Source organism: Pogonomyrmex barbatus, unplaced genomic scaffold (assembly GCF_055798465.1).
Source record: "Pogonomyrmex barbatus isolate J1 unplaced genomic scaffold, ASM5579846v1 scaffold3, whole genome shotgun sequence".
NCBI lineage: Eukaryota > Metazoa > Arthropoda > Insecta > Hymenoptera > Formicidae > Pogonomyrmex > Pogonomyrmex barbatus.
Genome location: NW_028297127.1, coordinates 20476933 through 20495196, shown reverse-complemented (window position 1 = coordinate 20495196; position 18264 = coordinate 20476933). Strand labels below are relative to the sequence as shown.

Genomic DNA, 18264 nt, shown 5'->3' with positions numbered 1-18264 from the left:
ATTTACAGTTATAGCGTGCAGTTATCATTTGTTCGCGCACATGTTTTTATTACACACTTATCTATAACAATATGTTGTAAATATGTAAACACAGAGGTTCAGCAAAATTGAAACTGATTGCAACGGGTATTTTATAACATCCTCTCTCCACTTTCAGGTTATGCAAAAGTCATGTCGTTGTGGATTCATGTACGGGGAGCTAACGGACAAGGAAACGATCGCCAGGATCGAGGAGTGCCTCGAGGGTCAGATTCACGATCAATTCGAGATTCTGCTATACAAGAAGACCAGTAAGTCGTTATCCTTAAACAAATCCCTGCATGCGAGAGCTTAAATGTGACGTGCGTGGCTTTTTACGAGTATCGATGGTTCTCAATGTAGCGTCCTCGGCTGGCATTTAATTTTTTAACGAAAAGGAAGAACGCAACGAGAAAACCTTACAGAGAAAACTTTAAAGCTTTAAATACTTAGAACTTTTTCAATCTCAAAACAATCTAAATTGTCCATTAATACGTTTATCTCGCCGATGGATACGTTTCTTCTTAAATAAAAAATAAGAAACTGTGAAATTTCACGAGGGTTATTTATCACGGAGGGGCGATTGGGGAAGATTATTAAATTATTTACTTTCGGCTCACATAAAACTGGACGAGTTATTACAGTTGCGTTATTACGGGGGGGGGGGGGGGCAGGGTGCAAGTTTCGATTTTGACGAAATTCACGCGCGCCCCCCCAGCGAAACCCCACTCGGCGGCGAGTACGTTTTTCTTCGTGCGTTTTTTCACGTCACGCGGGGTATTAATTGGCATAGCAATGCAAGAAGGTGGTTAGGAAAGGGGAGAAAAACTACTCGCGGAATCTCGACGCGCGGGAGTTATCGCGCGAAATTTGCATGCGCGTGTTTATCGGGCCGGCATCTAGTTTCCTATTGCGCCACCCTGCACTTTATGCATCGTGCATCGTGCGGAAACGTTAGAGGTACCCGGCAATCAGCCGGGTCTATGTATTTAATGGAAAACAAAACGCCGCTTAGCGTATCGGGAACCGACGTTTTGCCGGTGGTAACGGTAACCGTTGCGTTAATCGGGAATACTAGGTAATCACTGCGGAAAACGTGCGATTTTACGACTTTTTTTCACGATTTTGTGCGATCAGCACATTGACAAAAACACTAGTTGCGCTACTTGCTCTCTCTCTCTTGAAATTTAAGAAAACAAGAGGCTCTACAATTTCCAAGAAATGTTGATTGTGAACCGTGAAAATCGAGTTAACAAGTGCTATAAGTTTTATAAATTATATTAGACTTTATTGCTGAAAAATGTGATGTGTGTAGTATAAATGGAATGTGACCGGTAATATGTTTAACGTAAGTTAAATCGTTAAAAGTTTAACGTATTAACAATTTTTAGTGGGATATTTAATCGAAAGAAATTTGTGAAACATGGCCGGGGCGGGCACCACCGGTAGAGGGTACGATGTATGCGATAACAATTGCTAGTAGTAGCGAAACCGTCGATTTCCCCCCGTTTTGCGAAAACGCCTCGAGGCACGAGATGTATAACTGCGCATGTGCAACATTTGATGGAACATCGAAACGTAACAATCTGCAATATAACGACTGGCGAGTTTCGTGTTTCGCGTTGGCCGTTTCTCCCATCGCGTGATGCATCACTTTTTTCAAATATTCGCGATGCTATCTCACTTTAAACTGCTGAAAACCTCCTGAAAGATATTTTCTTGATGAAGGAAAACATCCTCCCTCAATGCACGATGTATTAAGGGTAATAACGAAAGATCGTTCTGTTTAAAGGTAGCCCAAGAGGTATGTCTAGCACAGATTCGCAAAAGCGTGCTCGCAAATGCCAGTAAGTCACCCCACGAATCTAAAATGTACGCAAAAGACATCCATATATACGACATGATATATCTATCACATCGGTGACAAGCTTAAATGAGCATTGAAGCTTGAATTGATTAATTTAATTAATTCGAAACCTCTAACTTCTGACAGTTTAGTACATAAAAAAAAAAAACGAATTAGATCGCTATTGTATTGAATCCTCTTCATTGCACACACCGATAACAAACGTATTCGAAAGAACTTACTAGAATGATCATTAGTATCTTGCAGCAATGTAAGGCTTTTTTGACTTTTTTTTTTTAGAATACTCACATTATGGAAAATAGCCACATTCCCTTTCTAATCGGAGCTAGAACGGAAAAATTATGGCCTCGCAATAGCGCCATTTACCAATGGTTGTAAAAATAGATCGCGAACATTATTTTTGCGTCGCTCGTTTGGCGAGTCTAAGTATCTTTTTGTCGGAAAGCCTCAACCGACAGCCCTTATCGTCGGAAGGGACGCGGAGATAGATGCGATAAACGCTCATTTCTCTCTTCGAGGAGACAAGGAGAGTCACCTTGAGGATTATCAGTTCACGAGGCTGATTAACTTAGGGATGAACGCTAAGCATCGTAAAAGGCAAATTAATTATGCCATATTACGAAAAACAAAGATTCTTTCCTTGGACAAATTTTACTTTCACTCACACATTTTATTCTTGCTAACACTAATATATATATATATATATATATATATATATATATATATATATATATATATATACATATGTAGAATATACTGTTACAAAAATCTCTATTTTTATTCTTCTATTTATTTGCTTTTAAAATTGCCACGTACACAGTTAATTACTTATTTCTTATTCGCTTGAATTATCATATCGAAAATTCTAAATTTAAAGATTAAATTTGATTCGTAATTTTTTTTTTTTAATTTTACGAACTTAAACTACACAATCCCCTATGAATTTAATTTAATTCAATTATAACGTATTATTCATTAGTCCAAATCCAAATATTTCTGTCTTGAACACACAAATATGTAATTGCCTTTCTTCCTCATTAGCAAACTTCACTTCAAAGCATTCAAATATCGAGATATATTCCACGTATATTTCCTGAGGCTGTTTTCATTTGTTTCCAGTAATGCGTAACACGCTCTGTAACAGCATAACGCATACTGCCACATAATTACGCCATTTATATTCAAGCGTATAAATTGGTCTCCGCGTAAGGTTTCGATAACGAAATGATCAAGATAATTTTGATATTTCGCGCATTAAAATATGTTATCGCAATATTTTAAAATTGGTGGCTTTTCAAAAGTATCCTTTAACAAGCTATTATTATTTTTAGGTATTATTATAACAATATTATTTGATTTATCATTGAAAAATACTTTGGCGTTGAGTTTCCCTTAATGTCATAATTATCTCGATTAATTAAGCGAAAATCTCTTTTATTGCTCTTTGCTTCGAATTCATTTGAAGTAGTTATACTTTCACATAATTGCGATATGATCATGATGACTTTTGACTCGAAAACATGGTCGTCGAATTTCCATTGTCGATGTACATTGTCAATGGTTCTCATATGTAGCTTGTGTTTGTCGCTGTCACTTAATAAGCTTACAGGGTTGCTTAATTAAGCCAGTTGTCGGTAAATATCTGCATAGACGTAACGAGCCAGAATATTATCGAAACGTTTGTATAATGCCCGTATACTCTCAGGCCCAAAATTTCATATGTTTGAATTCTTATATTTTTTTTTTTTTTTTTTTATTAATCCACAATAAAAAAATGACAAAGTGTCACTGGGATACAATATTCTTGGGACAGATGTGTAAAGGCATATACTCCATCGGAAGATACATCAAGATATCCAAGATGCCAGGAAATTAATTTTTTTATCCACTCGCATTTCGATTTTTCGACATTGCAAACGCATTTATATACTAATATGTACACATCGCTTTTCCTCTTTCCTCTCTTTATTACTTAATATATATTACTTAATAAATATTACTCTCTACTCGAATTTTATTTATTTCATTATTATTATTTATTGCTATTATTTATTCGCATGTTCGCATGCGCCACAAAATATAGTAAGTGAATCCCTAATTGGATTCCATTGGCTTTTGGACTCGCATAAAGCTTCGATCTTGCATGTCAAATATGCGACATTATGAACAAGTGTGACTAGTATCACAATAAATTTAATGCGCAATACGACTTACATCTGAATCGAAAACATCATCACGTTACAAGGATGAAGCGTCAACTTAGAAATTTAATATTAGAAAGCCTATTACGGTTCTGATTAAGTTGACCGAATTAATAATGTATGATTGGGTGAAATGTAACGTTGTGTCATGCAGAAACTTTTAATGACTCGTGATATTTGAGGGAGAATTGCATTGAGGAAAATTCCTCACACATTTTCTGATAATATCTTCTTTTGGCATTTCTCTTGCTACATTAAATTAATCTTGTATTGATTTTTTTATTAGGAATTTTCAATTCTTCAAAAATCTGGTCTAATTTACGAAAACACTATGATTACTTTTTATTTATTTATTTTTTTTTTCTTTCTTTTTTACCATAGCTTTTATTAAATGCTATAACATAGCATTTCATTGGAGATGTCCCAGGCTTCGATACACGTAGTGTAGATTTTTGTAGATTTCGGCAAATGAATCGATGACCAGCTGATTTTCACTGATTGAATATAATCCCTGCTAGAGAAATGAGATTTGTAATCTTTTTGCGAATAATAATAGTGCTTGAAAAAATGTACGAATTAAATATTAGATTTTTTTCCTTCTCTCTCTCTCTCTCTCTCTCTCTCTCTCTCTCTCTCTCTTTCTCTGTCTATATGTGAACAATGTCAATGTTATCCTTCTTTTTTTACAATCTATAGAGACCCCATTATGGCTGCTGTTGCAAATAGCACCCATCAAGAACGAACGAGACCTCGTGGTCCTGTTCCTGCTGACGTTTCGAGACATCACCGCTTTAAAGCAACCCATCGAAACGGACGACAGCAAAGGCGGCCTGTCCAAATTTGCCAAGCTCGCCAGATCGGTTACCAGATCGAGATCGGTTTTAGTTTCTCAGTTCAGCTCCCATCTGCCGGCCCTGAAAGATACAGCCGTACCAACCACTACCAAACAATCGCATTTGGGTCATGTAAGTTGCTACGATACTCCAGGATTCTATAAAAATTAAAAATTAAAAATCTATATTTTTCTTTATATATTTTTGTTATTTTTACGTGCCATGCTGTTTTGTTAATATCGGAATGATTTTTCCATTTTGAAATATACATTTCGATGTTCCTTTTCTTTTTACCGTATCTACTCAAAGTATATGAATCATTTCAAAGCAGTTTCTATAATAATGGTATAGTGGTAGCTGCAGTCAATTTTCAAAATTTCATTTATAAATCGATAAAATGGAAATGTATTTTCAATATGCCGACTGTGTCGGGAAATGGAAAGCTGAGAACACATTTGCATGAATTTTCTTCCAAAATCAACCTTGTGCATTCGAAAGCTCTTTGGAGCGTGAGAAGCTAATGGAGCCAGACGGTATAAGAAAGAAATATCAGATAGATGAGAGAGACGCGATGGATAAGAAATCGGATGCGCAAACAATAAAAATAATTTGTTTTTCTTGATAATGAATTTCTTTACGACGTATTCCCTTCGATTTAGTCTTTAAGTCAACGAATTAAATATATGTATAAACGACTTGGTATCACGATTTGGTATAATTATTTTTTTGTAAAAAAGAAAGAATTTTGAGGAAAAAAAAGAAAATTTATTTTTTGAAATATTTTTTTGAAATATTACGTTTTCCTTTCAGATGATGTCCCTAAGTGGCGATGTTATGCCACAATACAGACAAGAAGCGCCGAAAACACCGCCGCACATTCTACTGCATTACTGCGCATTTAAAGCAATTTGGGACTGGATCATTTTGTGTTTGACTTTTTATACAGCCATCATGGTGCCGTATAACGTCGCGTTTAAAAATAAGACTAGCGAGGATGTCTCTCTGTTAGTTGTAGACAGTATCGTTGACGTGATATTCTTTATCGATATTGTGCTAAATTTTCACACAACGTTTGTTGGTGCTGGTGGAGAAGTGGTATCTGATCCGAAGGTAATTTTAATTTTATCCAAATCTCCGCGAGCAATTCAATCATTTAGAGAAAATATATAATTATAATAATTGTATATATATATATATATATATATATATATATATATACAATTATATATATATATATATATATAATTTTTATAAAATAATTTGTTCTCATCTTCTTAATGTAAGGTAAGGAACAAAGGAATTGGTTCTGTAACGTAATTAATTTGATACTTTCAGGTAATCAGAATGAACTATCTGAAATCTTGGTTCCTCATAGATTTACTAAGCTGTCTACCGTACGATGTATTTAACGCCTTCGATCACGATGAGGACGGGATAGGTAGCCTGTTCTCAGCACTGAAGGTGGTACGGCTGCTGCGACTCGGCAGAGTCGTACGCAAGTTAGATCGTTATCTGGAGTACGGTGCCGCGATGCTCATTCTTCTGCTCTGTTTCTACATGTTGGTTGCTCACTGGCTGGCCTGTATCTGGTACGTCATATTAAGGTGATTTTACCCCTGTGTGTACACACACGTATATTCAAGGTAACGCACACCTCCCCGACTGGGATGGATATGGCCGCGTAGTGCAATCATTACACCGTTACAATACTACACACATATACAGAGAGCCCTCGTAATATTCTTTTATTTCTTTTATTTCTCGTAAATTATCTGTCGCTTCGTTATCTCTTGAAAATTAAAAATAATCGACTGACCTTTGAATCTTGTATTCTTTCTTATTACCAAACTGAACTTATTGTACCAGTTAGTTAAAAGAAGACATTTGATAAAACGTAAAGGAGAGAGGATGAGGATGAGAAATGCGAAGTATCGCAACAATATTTAATATAAAAATATAAGTTGAAATAAAGAATCGAGAACTTTAGAAGCGTTTGAGTAAAGACGTTAGACGCATTTAATTCCGCGCGATCGTAAAAAGGGATGGTGATCTGCGGTGACTCGCATCTAAAATGCAATCTCTCGTTTCTCGTATCAATCTCCTGTCCAGCGGATCCGGATGTGGTCTCGTAAGAGATCTCCTCTGCGTTAAAGGTACTCGATAGGGAGATCGGACGCCGACAATGGGCTGCAATACTCGTGGTTGTGGAAGTTGGCCAACGTTACTCAGTCACCGTATAGCTACTTGTGGACCAATGCCAGCACCGCACCCGAACTAGTGGCCGGGCCTTCACGCCGCACGATGTACGTCACTGCTCTTTACTTCACAATGACTTGCATGACCTCCGTGGGCTTTGGAAACGTCGCGGCCGAAACCGACAATGAGAAGATCTTCACCATCTGCATGATGATTATCGCTGGTACGGATACACCGTAATACTAATTCCTCGCTGAAAACTGATATATGTACAAAATACATTTTCGATCATCCGGGTTTGAAATGATAAAATTAAACAATATTATAATATTTGTAATTTGTGCGTAAAATAAATGATATCGCTATTCTTTTTCTTTCTCTCTCTCTCTCTCTCTCCTTCTCTTTCTCTTTCTCTCTCCCCCCCAACCAGCCTTATTGTACGCCACGATCTTCGGTCATGTCACCACGATTATCCAACAAATGACGTCCGCCACCGCCAAGTATCACGATATGTTGAACAACGTGAGGGAATTCATGAAGCTCCACGAAGTGCCGAAAGCTCTTAGCGAACGCGTTATGGATTACGTCGTCAGCACGTGGGCCATGACGAAGGGCCTGGATACAGACAAAGTCCTCAACTACTGCCCTAAGGATATGAAGGCCGACATTTGTGTGCACCTCAATCGGAAGGTCTTCAACGAGCATCCCGCCTTTAGGTAAGTTCTACGTCAGAACGTCTCTTTATACTTTTAAACGGTTCAATTTTTAGAAATTAATAATCTTAATTTTTTTTTTTTTTTTTTTTCAAAATAAATAATTTTGAATTTGTAAATATATTTTATTTGTCACGTTAAATTTTTAACTCTCCCTACTCCTCTACTACTATTTCTTTATCCAGGCTGGCGTCCGACGGGTGTCTGCGCGCCTTGGCGATGCACTTCACGATGTCGCATAGCGCGCCGGGCGATCTGCTGTATCACACAGGGGAATCCATCGATTCTCTATGCTTCATCGTGACCGGCAGCCTTGAAGTCATACAGGACGACGAAGTGGTGGCTATACTGGGGAAAGGCGACGTTTTCGGGGATAGCTTTTGGACGAATCCGACGATCGGCCAGAGCGCAGCGAACGTCCGGGCGCTCACCTACTGCGATTTGCACACAATCAAGCGAGATCGGCTGTTGGAAGTGTTGGACTTTTATCAAGCCTTCGCGAACTCCTTCGCCAGGAACCTGATCCTAACTTACAACCTGAGTCATCGGGTAAGTCTTCCCTTAAATGAGAAGGGTCACATTTTTTTTTCTACAATACAAACTACACTAAATGTGTAGTTGTAAAAATTGGATGGAAACAATGTGCGCAAGTCAAACGGAAAAGATAGATTTTTGATTTGTTTATTGAACTTTTAATCTTACATTAGTGCGATTTCCTTTGACCTTACGTTTTTGGCAAACGATCGTAGTCGTTTGCATATTTCTTTTTATTCTTTACACGACGAGTATACGATTATACAGTCTTAGTTAACAAAAGCGATTTATATGGCACATGGTTTATTCGTTTATATCAATAATAATCAACATACGCAGAGAACGAAAAAATTAACAATTGTAACGACTCGTCAGGCACTAGACAATAGGCATTCAGGCCACGCAATAATCGGCGGTTCTTTAATATCATAGCACTGAATAAATGCATATATATATATATATATATATATATATATATATATATATACATGATATAATAAAGTTGCACGATAAGAGTAATCGAATGATTGAAAAAACAGGCCGTTACAAAGGGGGACAAAAGTCCTAATGATATATTTAGATATTTATTTTTATATTAAATAATTACGAACAGATATGTCTTATCCAAGTCTGTAAAAAATATACACGGAACTCATTCTCTCTTCCGCTCTCTCGTACATACAGACTTGTACATACAGAAACGCTTTCACTCAAGTTTTGCAACAATTTTCGTAATGTAATTCGTTTCTATTAATACATAACTAACTGCTTCTCGTGTCACGTTATCACTTGAATTCGTTTCAACTTGAAAGATACATACATTCGTGTAAAATGGGAGAACTCGTATTTTAAATATCGCTATATAATTATGAGTTTTTTTTTTTTTTAATACATTTCTTGTACCCGCATATATTCCATTACAACGATTAGAATCGATAACAAATTTTATAATAGATTTTATTCTGTGTAAAATCAATCAATTTTAAATATCTGCAAATATCTTCATATCCTCTCTTAGCGTTCTCTCTTTCTTTCTGCTCAAGTTCTCTCATAAAAATCTCTATATTTATCACAATTATTCTTGCTCCTCGCGAAGTCCCTCACTGTGTAACTTACGACCGGACAATTCCAGTATAACCTTCGATGTTGGATCTCGATCTAACACAGACTTCATTTCGCGCACGTTCTCTTCCACTTCCGGCACTGGACCGACTCCCCATACTTCGCAATGTTTGATTTTGAAATCTTCCTTACCGCTAAGTTGTACATAATTTTGAAAAGTCGTACACGACGAACTCGATTTGCCGGTGCCGTATTCACAATCCAACCAGAGGCCGGGATAATTAAGCTGTCCCCCCATAAGCAGGCCGTTAGGCATCGTTTGCTGATGGAGATTGAGATACTGATAATGATTGTTATAATTCGTCGATGAAAATGTCAGTATTTCCGGCTCGAGCTTGAATAGAAATGACGTTTGATTTCCTATGAAGTTCGGTCCTAGTTTCCAGCTGTCCGAGGCAAATCCGCCGAACACATGATCATCCATATCCTGTAGTATGATGATCGTTGCACCTTGCATCACGATCCTTCCTAACATAGTGGAGAACGACTCGCCGTGCACCTGACTCGAAAACAAAAATCGCCATTCGTTACGTAACTCGTGTGGCAGACTTAAATTCAGGAACAGAACATCTCCTAAGCCTAGTATACTCGGAAAGTGCGGTATATTCTCTAAACCCTTGCACAATGGCAGAAGATTTAAATCATTTATTCGCGCCCCTGTATTTTTATCGCTACCCTTCTTCTGGGAGACTAAATAGAGATACTGGAAAACGTGCGATTGAATGTTCTTGTACGTAGCAGCCGTCGTAAACCAATTTTCCACTTGATCGACGGTTAAGACGTCCCCGTACTTTATCAGTTCCTCGCAGAGGCTGCGAGAACGCATCCCTATACGTCTGGTATTGACAGTGCAGCCGATGCTGCTCCAAGTGAGATAATGCGCATTACCGGAATTCTTTTGTAATCGCAAGTAAGAGTTAATCGTTGCTTGAATATACTGAAGGAACGTAACGGTGGGCATTTCATATTTTTGTTCTTCCTCCGAGAAGCCATCGAACACTAAGTTGGTGCGTTCCTCGGGATTGCCACGTACGGCAAAGACATAGAGTCGACCAAAGTTTTCCCCATTGATAGTTGAGACTCGCTTGCCTGGATCATGACAGAGGAATCTAACTACAAACTGCAGCAGTATATCGTCCAAGTGTATAGACCAATGCTTGAATATATCCTCGCGTTTGATGGAACCTGAGCTGCGGGACATAGATTTAAAGAGGTTCTCCACTAACGTCAATTCTTCTGTGGAAAGGATATTCGCCGAGGAAGCAGAACGACTTGATCCATGACCCATCTGAAACATTTAACATTACATTGCATCAATTAGTTCAGTTCATTTCAAAAGCATCTTCCTTTACTCCTTCTAGTCAAATTATACTTTCTAAGTATCATTTAATTCTGAGAACTTAATGCGTGAAAATGTGTCAACAGCAACAATTATTTTATGGGTATTGTTACATTCTATCTATAACATTAACACATTGTCAAAGTGCAAAATCAATACAACCGCTAACGTCAGATTACATAGATAGGCAGGTCAAAGTCTTAACACCTTCCTCTCTTCTGTAGACGTTTTAGAATTTTTATGGAACATGCTCTACCTTCCCTTGCTATCGACTTTGAGATCATAAAAGGAATACTATGACACACGTTACGTTATCGATAAGTATATTTTATGCACCTTTCGTACGGATGAGCAGCCTTTCCCGACAGTCCATACACCTTCTCGTCTTCCACCCGGTCGCTCTGTGTGTATATCGAGGACACAAGGAGAACCACTACCCCCGTTACCTTTTTCGGAGCGCACGGCACGTGTCGGTGACGCGACGTTGCGTCGCGTCACGTTACGTCACGTCACGTCACGTCGTCGCACGGGCGATCGTCCGATTGACTCGGACACGCTCGCCAAAAAATTTCGAGGTTATACGGAATCTCGCGCGAGTAAGCGAGCGAGCGTGCGGCTCGCTGCTACGAGTGCGCGCCTCTTCTTGCCGACGCTCGACCACCTATCGACTTCCGTCATTGCGCCTGCGCGGCGGCCCTTCGCCGCCCGTCATCGCGCGTACGCTTGTACGCATTGTCTATACGAACGTCTTTGCGCATTTTCCCCGGCTTGTCACGAGAGTAATGAGAACTAACGGGTAACGCGAAAGGGTTGTGAAGCAGTGGTGCAATGGCAAATCGTCCGGAGCATAAATTTGGGAAATTTCGAAAGCAGACGGGAGAGCTCGGTAAAAAAATTTTTTACGCAGAACATATATAAATATATGTAATTTTAGATATGAAATATCTTCCATATTAGAAATATGTTCGTATTAGCCTCTTTCTTTTGTAGAATTTCTGTTTGGTATAAGAAAAATAGTAATAATAATGAGAAAACGTAAAAAAAAAAAAAATAATTAAAAGAATAATTTTTGTATTGTTTCTTTTACAAAAATATTAAATTTGAAGAAATGAGAAATATTGAACTATATATAATCATATATATATTTTTAATCATAAATATATATAATTATACATGGGTAATTTTCTCATATCTTCAAAATTTAACTTTAAAAAAACAATGCGAAAACTATTCTTTGACTTATTTTTTATATCATATATTCATATATATGTTCTTATATGAACAATTTTTTAGCGGGAAGAACAGTTATCCTTTTTCTGTCTGTTTTCCCGCAGAATAAAAGAAATCCCTAAATTGTTTCAGAAACATAAATAACGATAAGCAAAACTGTATGTCAGTTCAAATGCAATAAGAGCATTTGGAAAAATATTTCAAATTGCTTGGTCACGTAGTTCGCAGAAGGGAGACAAAACAAAAACCGAAGTTTAGCCGATCTGACATCGTCCGCCTGCTTCTTGTTTCCTTTCTCGTTCGGGAAACGGAAATAAAAATTCCAGAGGTCGCCTCGCGCGAATGTTTATCGCACAATCAAACGCAAACGTAAAACGAAAAGATTGCAAAAAGGACGAAGGCTGGAAATGGAGGATAGGCTGTGAGAGAGAAGGATGAGACGGAAGGGCATGAAACGCGGTCTCGCTCAAAGGGAATAGGCGCGTTGCGCAATTTTCAAATGAAAGATGAGAGACTAGAGGAGAGATGACACCCGGCCTATGCACAGAGTGAATTCAAGATGACGCGTGTACATAATATGTCAAAGCCGAAACGCAATACCGGCTGTTTCCACGCAATTCTCACATTGGCGCGAAAACGTTTGGCTGTTAAGTATCATTTTTCGAAAATTAGCCTTTTGTCTTTTCAATGAGAGTTGACGAAAAGCGCAAGAGTCGCATCGATAGATGCTTTTAATAATTGATTTTTCATTGTCCACATCTATCGAAGTTAAATTTTATGTACAGCTGATCTTTCGAAAAGTCGCCGATGTTCGTCGAGAAAAGGAACTGGCCGAAAGAAGAAAGAATGAGCCTCAATTGGATCAAGCCCAGGATCATCTGGTTCGGAAGATCTTCTCAAGGTAAGAAAACACTTTTACCTAGTGCCTATTAATTATAAAATCAATCGGGTCAATCGATGTCGAGGTATTCGTTCTTACAACAAACAAATTAATCATAAGGGAATCCATTCTGAGAAATTGAATGAGGAAATTTACTCTTCGGGAAATATAGAAGTTGTGAACACACAAGATAAAAATACATCCGTCAATTTTTTAAATTAATTCTTAATGTCAAAATTAGTAAGTAAATCTTGCGGAATGGATTTCTCTGTCTGAAAAAAATTACAATAGTTTGAAGTTGACGACTTCCGGTTGTCACTGATAATTAAATTATTTGAAAGTATCTTTGACCCATGTTTGTTTGACAATTAAAAAACTTTATCGAGGCATGTGAGAGAGCGCAATTTTGCATTCACAATTTCTTCTTTGATATGATTCTAGACATAAGTGAATATCATTTTCAAGGCGGTATATAATATAAATCATAAGATTCTGCATACTAATCCATAATATTTTCATAGAACATGTACACGCGCGTAACATGATTTTTTTATAATTATAGTTTGATTTTTAAATAGATATCTTATTAGCTGATTTAATTCCAGGCGTCAATTAATTACCGTTTACAGATAACATAGACATTAACCTAATTAAGAAAAATGAAAACATTCAGTGAGTAAGAATAAACATATTGATAACGGAAATTATTAATTAATTAAAGAATCGCTGACAAAAAAGCTATAAAAACACACATATTAAATCGGAGTGATTTGATTTTATTACGTTGCAGATAAACTGCTTTAATATTTTTATATTTTATGTGCGTGTACATGCAACATTCTGCGCGCGCGCGCGCGCGCGCGTGTGTGTGTGTGTGTGTGTGTGTGTGTGTGAATAAGTGAGTAAAAGAGAGACGAGAGAGGAACGAATGTAAAAGATAGAGAGCGATATGCAGAGAATTTATCGCGAATGATCTTTATATCTTTCGTGGTTATTGCTGAATGTGACTGTTGATCGTGTTGCTTGGCTGGCCTGTTCTTTCCGAAAAGGTTCAAGAGCGAGGGGGAAAGCCAGATCGGCGTCTCCAGGACCGTGAGCGGACGGTCCCATCAGGATTCCGACGAGGAACTCACCGTGAACGTCCTGCCGCCCTGGCCAAGTTTTAGGCAATTTCATTATTTTTCTTACGTATTTATTTCTTCTCTAATTCTTTTTCGCCGTTTTCCTCGCTACGTACGCATCTTATTATTATTGTTAATATTATTATTATTATTATTATTATTATTATTATTATCATTATTATATTCTTATCTTTTGTCATTAAATCTACATTTCTTACCATTATAATTGCCGTCGTTATGGCAGTTTTATCAATGCCCACCGCGATGTATGATAGTGTACTGTACTACATTGTCCATATAATACCGGAATATCCGTTTCAATATTCGTGTACATGTTTTATATATATATATATATATATATATATATATATATATGTATATGTAATATTCATGAAATATATACTGTGTGCCATGGCAGTGCGCGTGATGCACGTGTCTTCGCGGGCTAATCCTACATTTGCATTCTGATGATTTCTAATTTCGACAATTAAACGCTTCGTTTACGCACTTTTGATTTTCATTCCGAAAATCCGTTGTCATCTTTAAGAAAATATGACAACAAATAGGAAATATAAAATAAAATGATTTTCTTAAAAAAGTGTGATTTTAAGAAAAATTTTGTGATGATAAATTTTATCAGAAATATGATATATACATGATATATTTACTAGGATTAAAATCTTTACAAATGATTTATATTTGAAAGCTATTTCTTTTAATTCTATTATCGATAATCAAGCAAATAAGGGATTAATCCTGCATTATCCTTGAAACAAAAGTAATATATATATATATATATCTGCAGGATGTTTTTGTGCAATATTGACAAATTAATTCAATTTCTATCAAAATGTAGATAATCGATTTCTTTTTTTTAATTAATTCTTCTTTTAATTAATTTTACAAATGTACAATTTTTTAAATAAATGAAGTTTTGTAATTCGCTTTAAGTATTTTTCGTTTGCAAAATTTTAATTTAACGTTACACTTAAAATTTAAAATTAAATTTCAATAAAGACCGGGAAGAACTCTCGGTCTTGAGATACGAAATCAATTTCAGATTGATTGAACATAATTTTAATCTAAAATTTGTCATTGTAATTCAAGAATATTTTGCACACGTGTTCGAATATTTTTCCTGCATCCATTCGACGCGGTAAATACCGAATGCGTCCCGTAATGTGCCAGCCGGAAGGTATCACGTACGTGCACTTGCTGTACACACGCTTGAATATGAAGTGATAAATTTTCATCGCACGTCTACGTTGAAACACGAGCAAATCGAGAGTGGCTACCGCCGGAAGATGCCAAACTTCACATTTGTTCTCATCGAATACACTTGCGTTACATTTGCACGCACTATTTACACATTTTTGATAAAATATAAAATCAACGGGATCAACTTTTTTGCTTTTCGACAATGTCATTGATATTTTTATAATATTTTTATAATATTTTATAATATTATATATATTTTATAATATCATATATATTTTATAATATCATTGATATTTTTATAATATTTTATAATATATAAGTAATATTTATAAAAATTAATGAGAGATAAATTAGAAATAAGACATACTTGATCTACTTGGCTACTTAAAGATCTTTGAATAATTTTTTAAATAATTCTGATCCTTTTTAATTTTTAATTTCTGAACATTCATTTCTATTAAAGATTTTAAAACATTAATAAGATCTGTATACAAAGATGTTTCGATTTGTTCGTCCTTCCAGCAGCATTATCACGAGACGTACACTTGTGGTATTATACCAGCATTATTATCATTATTTTAATGATTTCACTACAGTTTTTAACGAATGCTAGAGTGCTGTAAGATATACGGCTTTACAAGGTCATGCGCATCTTTTTCGCATAATCATGTACATTTTATAACTAAAAAGCCAGAATCACATATAGTGCAAATTGCAGGATTTCGCACAGTTTTTATTCTGTCCGTACAGCTGTGCAATTTTATCCATCACAGCTTTTATTTTCAAAACGCTAGAACGAAATAACATTGTCGTATGCTAGTAATACTTGGAATTCTAATGATTCTCAGAGTATTCTCTTACGAGGCTTGTTTGCAAGAAGCACACAATCCAAATTGTACAACGTAATTTAGCATATTTAATAAAAAAAAAATTGATACCTTTGATGAAACGATTTCATTTGTAAAAATTGTAACAACTATAAATATAATTATTAATCGCGCATAAAATTGCGCAACTCGCAATACCGTCGAGGTGAAAAACTGCCGAAATCCTGGACGTATTTAATCCGGGCATCCGGATCTTCTTCGATTTTTATGTAAAAAACGAAATGCATGCGACGAACGCACACACTCTAGTATTCAGACTTTTCTTTGTCACCTATATACTTGAGTATTTTTATGCGAGTACATATGTGCGTACAAACATATATAAAATATTGTCATGCAGCTGTCCGAGAAATTGTCGGAATGCCGAAAAAGAAACTAAACGAAAATCACGCTACGTTTGTGACTTATAGCTATTCCGCTTCTTTTCGATTTCTTTTATAATAATCGACGATTTTATACATATATATATATATATATATGTGTGTGTGTGTGTGTATATATATATCTATGACTTTCGCATTCTCAATTGCTTGACTCACATGCAATATGCTTTCATTGCTAATTATTCCTCTTAAATCTTGACTTGACAATCTTGTGTTACTTTTACTTTATAGCGCATAATTGATTATCTATATTTATTATTCTCACAATAACTTTCGTAATAATTGTCAACAAAACAATTGGAAGATATTTTTATAGCTTGATGATAGGCGATCTTTACATTTACGTGCATGATAAAATCGAGTTTTTTATCTAAGGATAATAATAATAATAATAATAATAATAATAATAATAACAATAATAATAATATTAAGTAATACAAATATTTGTTGTTTATTATACACATACGCAGATTTTTTAATCAATAATATGTTTTCACTTAATTGAATATGAAAGATTAATAATATTTTTATTAATTTGATTGGATGCATGATGACATTTTAATATTTTAATATACTTTTGAAGAGAAAGGTAATAAAAGTTGTATATATAAATCGTTGATTGATTAATTTCCGAGAAAAACTTTGACACGCAATGCGATTTTAATAACATTTTCCACTGCTTACGCGAGTCATATTTCACAAAGATGCTGTGACAGCGTTAATAATTAATTATTATAACGCAGCTAATTCGTTACGTTTAATATATTCGACAAAGTGGCATTCCCGAAATTTGTTGGGCAATTTCTCATCCCGGTGTTGTTATCGTTCCGAAAGATAATATGCCAAGAAAAAAAACGTTGGTCGACGTTAATCAATGCTATATGAGATTCTCTTTAAAGAATGATTTTAAAAATAATTAAATTTTTACTGAAGAATGATTTTAAAAAAATCATTAATTGTTTGCTGATAATTTATATTATTGTTAAATAATTTTATTAATTTATTAATTCATCTATCATCAATAAATTTGATATAGCTCAATATTTTGTGCGTGAATAGATGCAGCTATGAAAAATTTTAATATAATTTTAATATCATTTTTTTTAATATGTCAAGCATAAAAAGATACTATTAAATTATTAACATCAATATGTTGCAAATATAGAATTTATTATTAACTCAATAAGGATGTTAAAATTTATACTAAGAAATGTTTTCTACGTTTCTTCAATTTATATTAAAAATATCACTTTTACACTCAAATCCGAGAAAAAAAGAAGATACAAAAGTTCGTGAAGAGCTCCAGAGAAAATTTGTAAAATTGTCTTTTTTAAAAGCGTCCTAAATAGCATATCCTCACGATCCTTCAGTTGAATTAAGAAGTTGTAGCACGTGAGAAGCTTGCATAAGTTTAGCTGGAAAACAAGCTCAAAGTTCAAGTTCAAATTCAGGTTATTGGTAGCGTATGAGAACGTGTTCTGATTGCTCAAGAAAGTACTTCTCCTAGAAAACTAGTGATTTCTGTGAGAATTTTTGTATGGCAAATTAACGGTTTTGTGTTGTTTTTTTTTATCGGCCAACGTTTACCAACGTTTTTCATTTTCCTCCTGTATGTCTTGCCAACGTCATCCACCACCGCCGTGGATCCCGTAGGCACGTCGCACCGTAGGTCGCTCGACCGCCAACCAGCCAAGGCCGCCTTCTTTTTTCTAGACAGTAGGC

General features: G+C 35.7%; 2 protein-coding genes across 5 annotated transcripts in view; one reads left to right on the top strand and one right to left on the bottom strand.

Moving 5' to 3' along the window:
- The window catches only part of eag (potassium voltage-gated channel protein ether a go-go), a 75953-nt gene that overhangs the window by 49995 nt on the left and 7694 nt on the right, over positions 1 to 18264 (top strand). Inside the window, exons 4-12 of one of the 4 annotated variants that reach the window (XM_089079162.1) lie at positions 158 to 290; positions 4783 to 5051; positions 5730 to 6029; positions 6255 to 6523; positions 7073 to 7338; positions 7546 to 7831; positions 8014 to 8377; positions 12839 to 12954; positions 13983 to 14099. In XM_089079162.1, coding sequence (XP_088935288.1) covers positions 158 to 290; positions 4783 to 5051; positions 5730 to 6029; positions 6255 to 6523; positions 7073 to 7338; positions 7546 to 7831; positions 8014 to 8377; positions 12839 to 12954; positions 13983 to 14099 — 2120 coding nt within the window. The remainder of the gene's footprint in view (positions 1 to 157; positions 291 to 4782; positions 5052 to 5729; positions 6030 to 6254; positions 6524 to 7072; positions 7339 to 7545; positions 7832 to 8013; positions 8378 to 12838; positions 12955 to 13982; positions 14100 to 18264) is intronic. The other 3 variants (XM_089079163.1, XM_089079165.1, XM_089079164.1) reach the window with 3 other exon arrangements.
- LOC105430840 (MTOR-associated protein MEAK7) lies at positions 8494 to 11529 on the bottom strand. Its single transcript, XM_011644573.3, has 2 exons — positions 11160 to 11529; positions 8494 to 10772 (listed from the first exon to the last, which is right to left on the bottom strand). The coding sequence occupies exon 2, from the start codon at positions 10770 to 10772 to the stop codon at positions 9438 to 9440; it is 1335 nt and encodes a 444-aa protein (XP_011642875.2). The 5' UTR covers positions 11160 to 11529; the 3' UTR covers positions 8494 to 9437.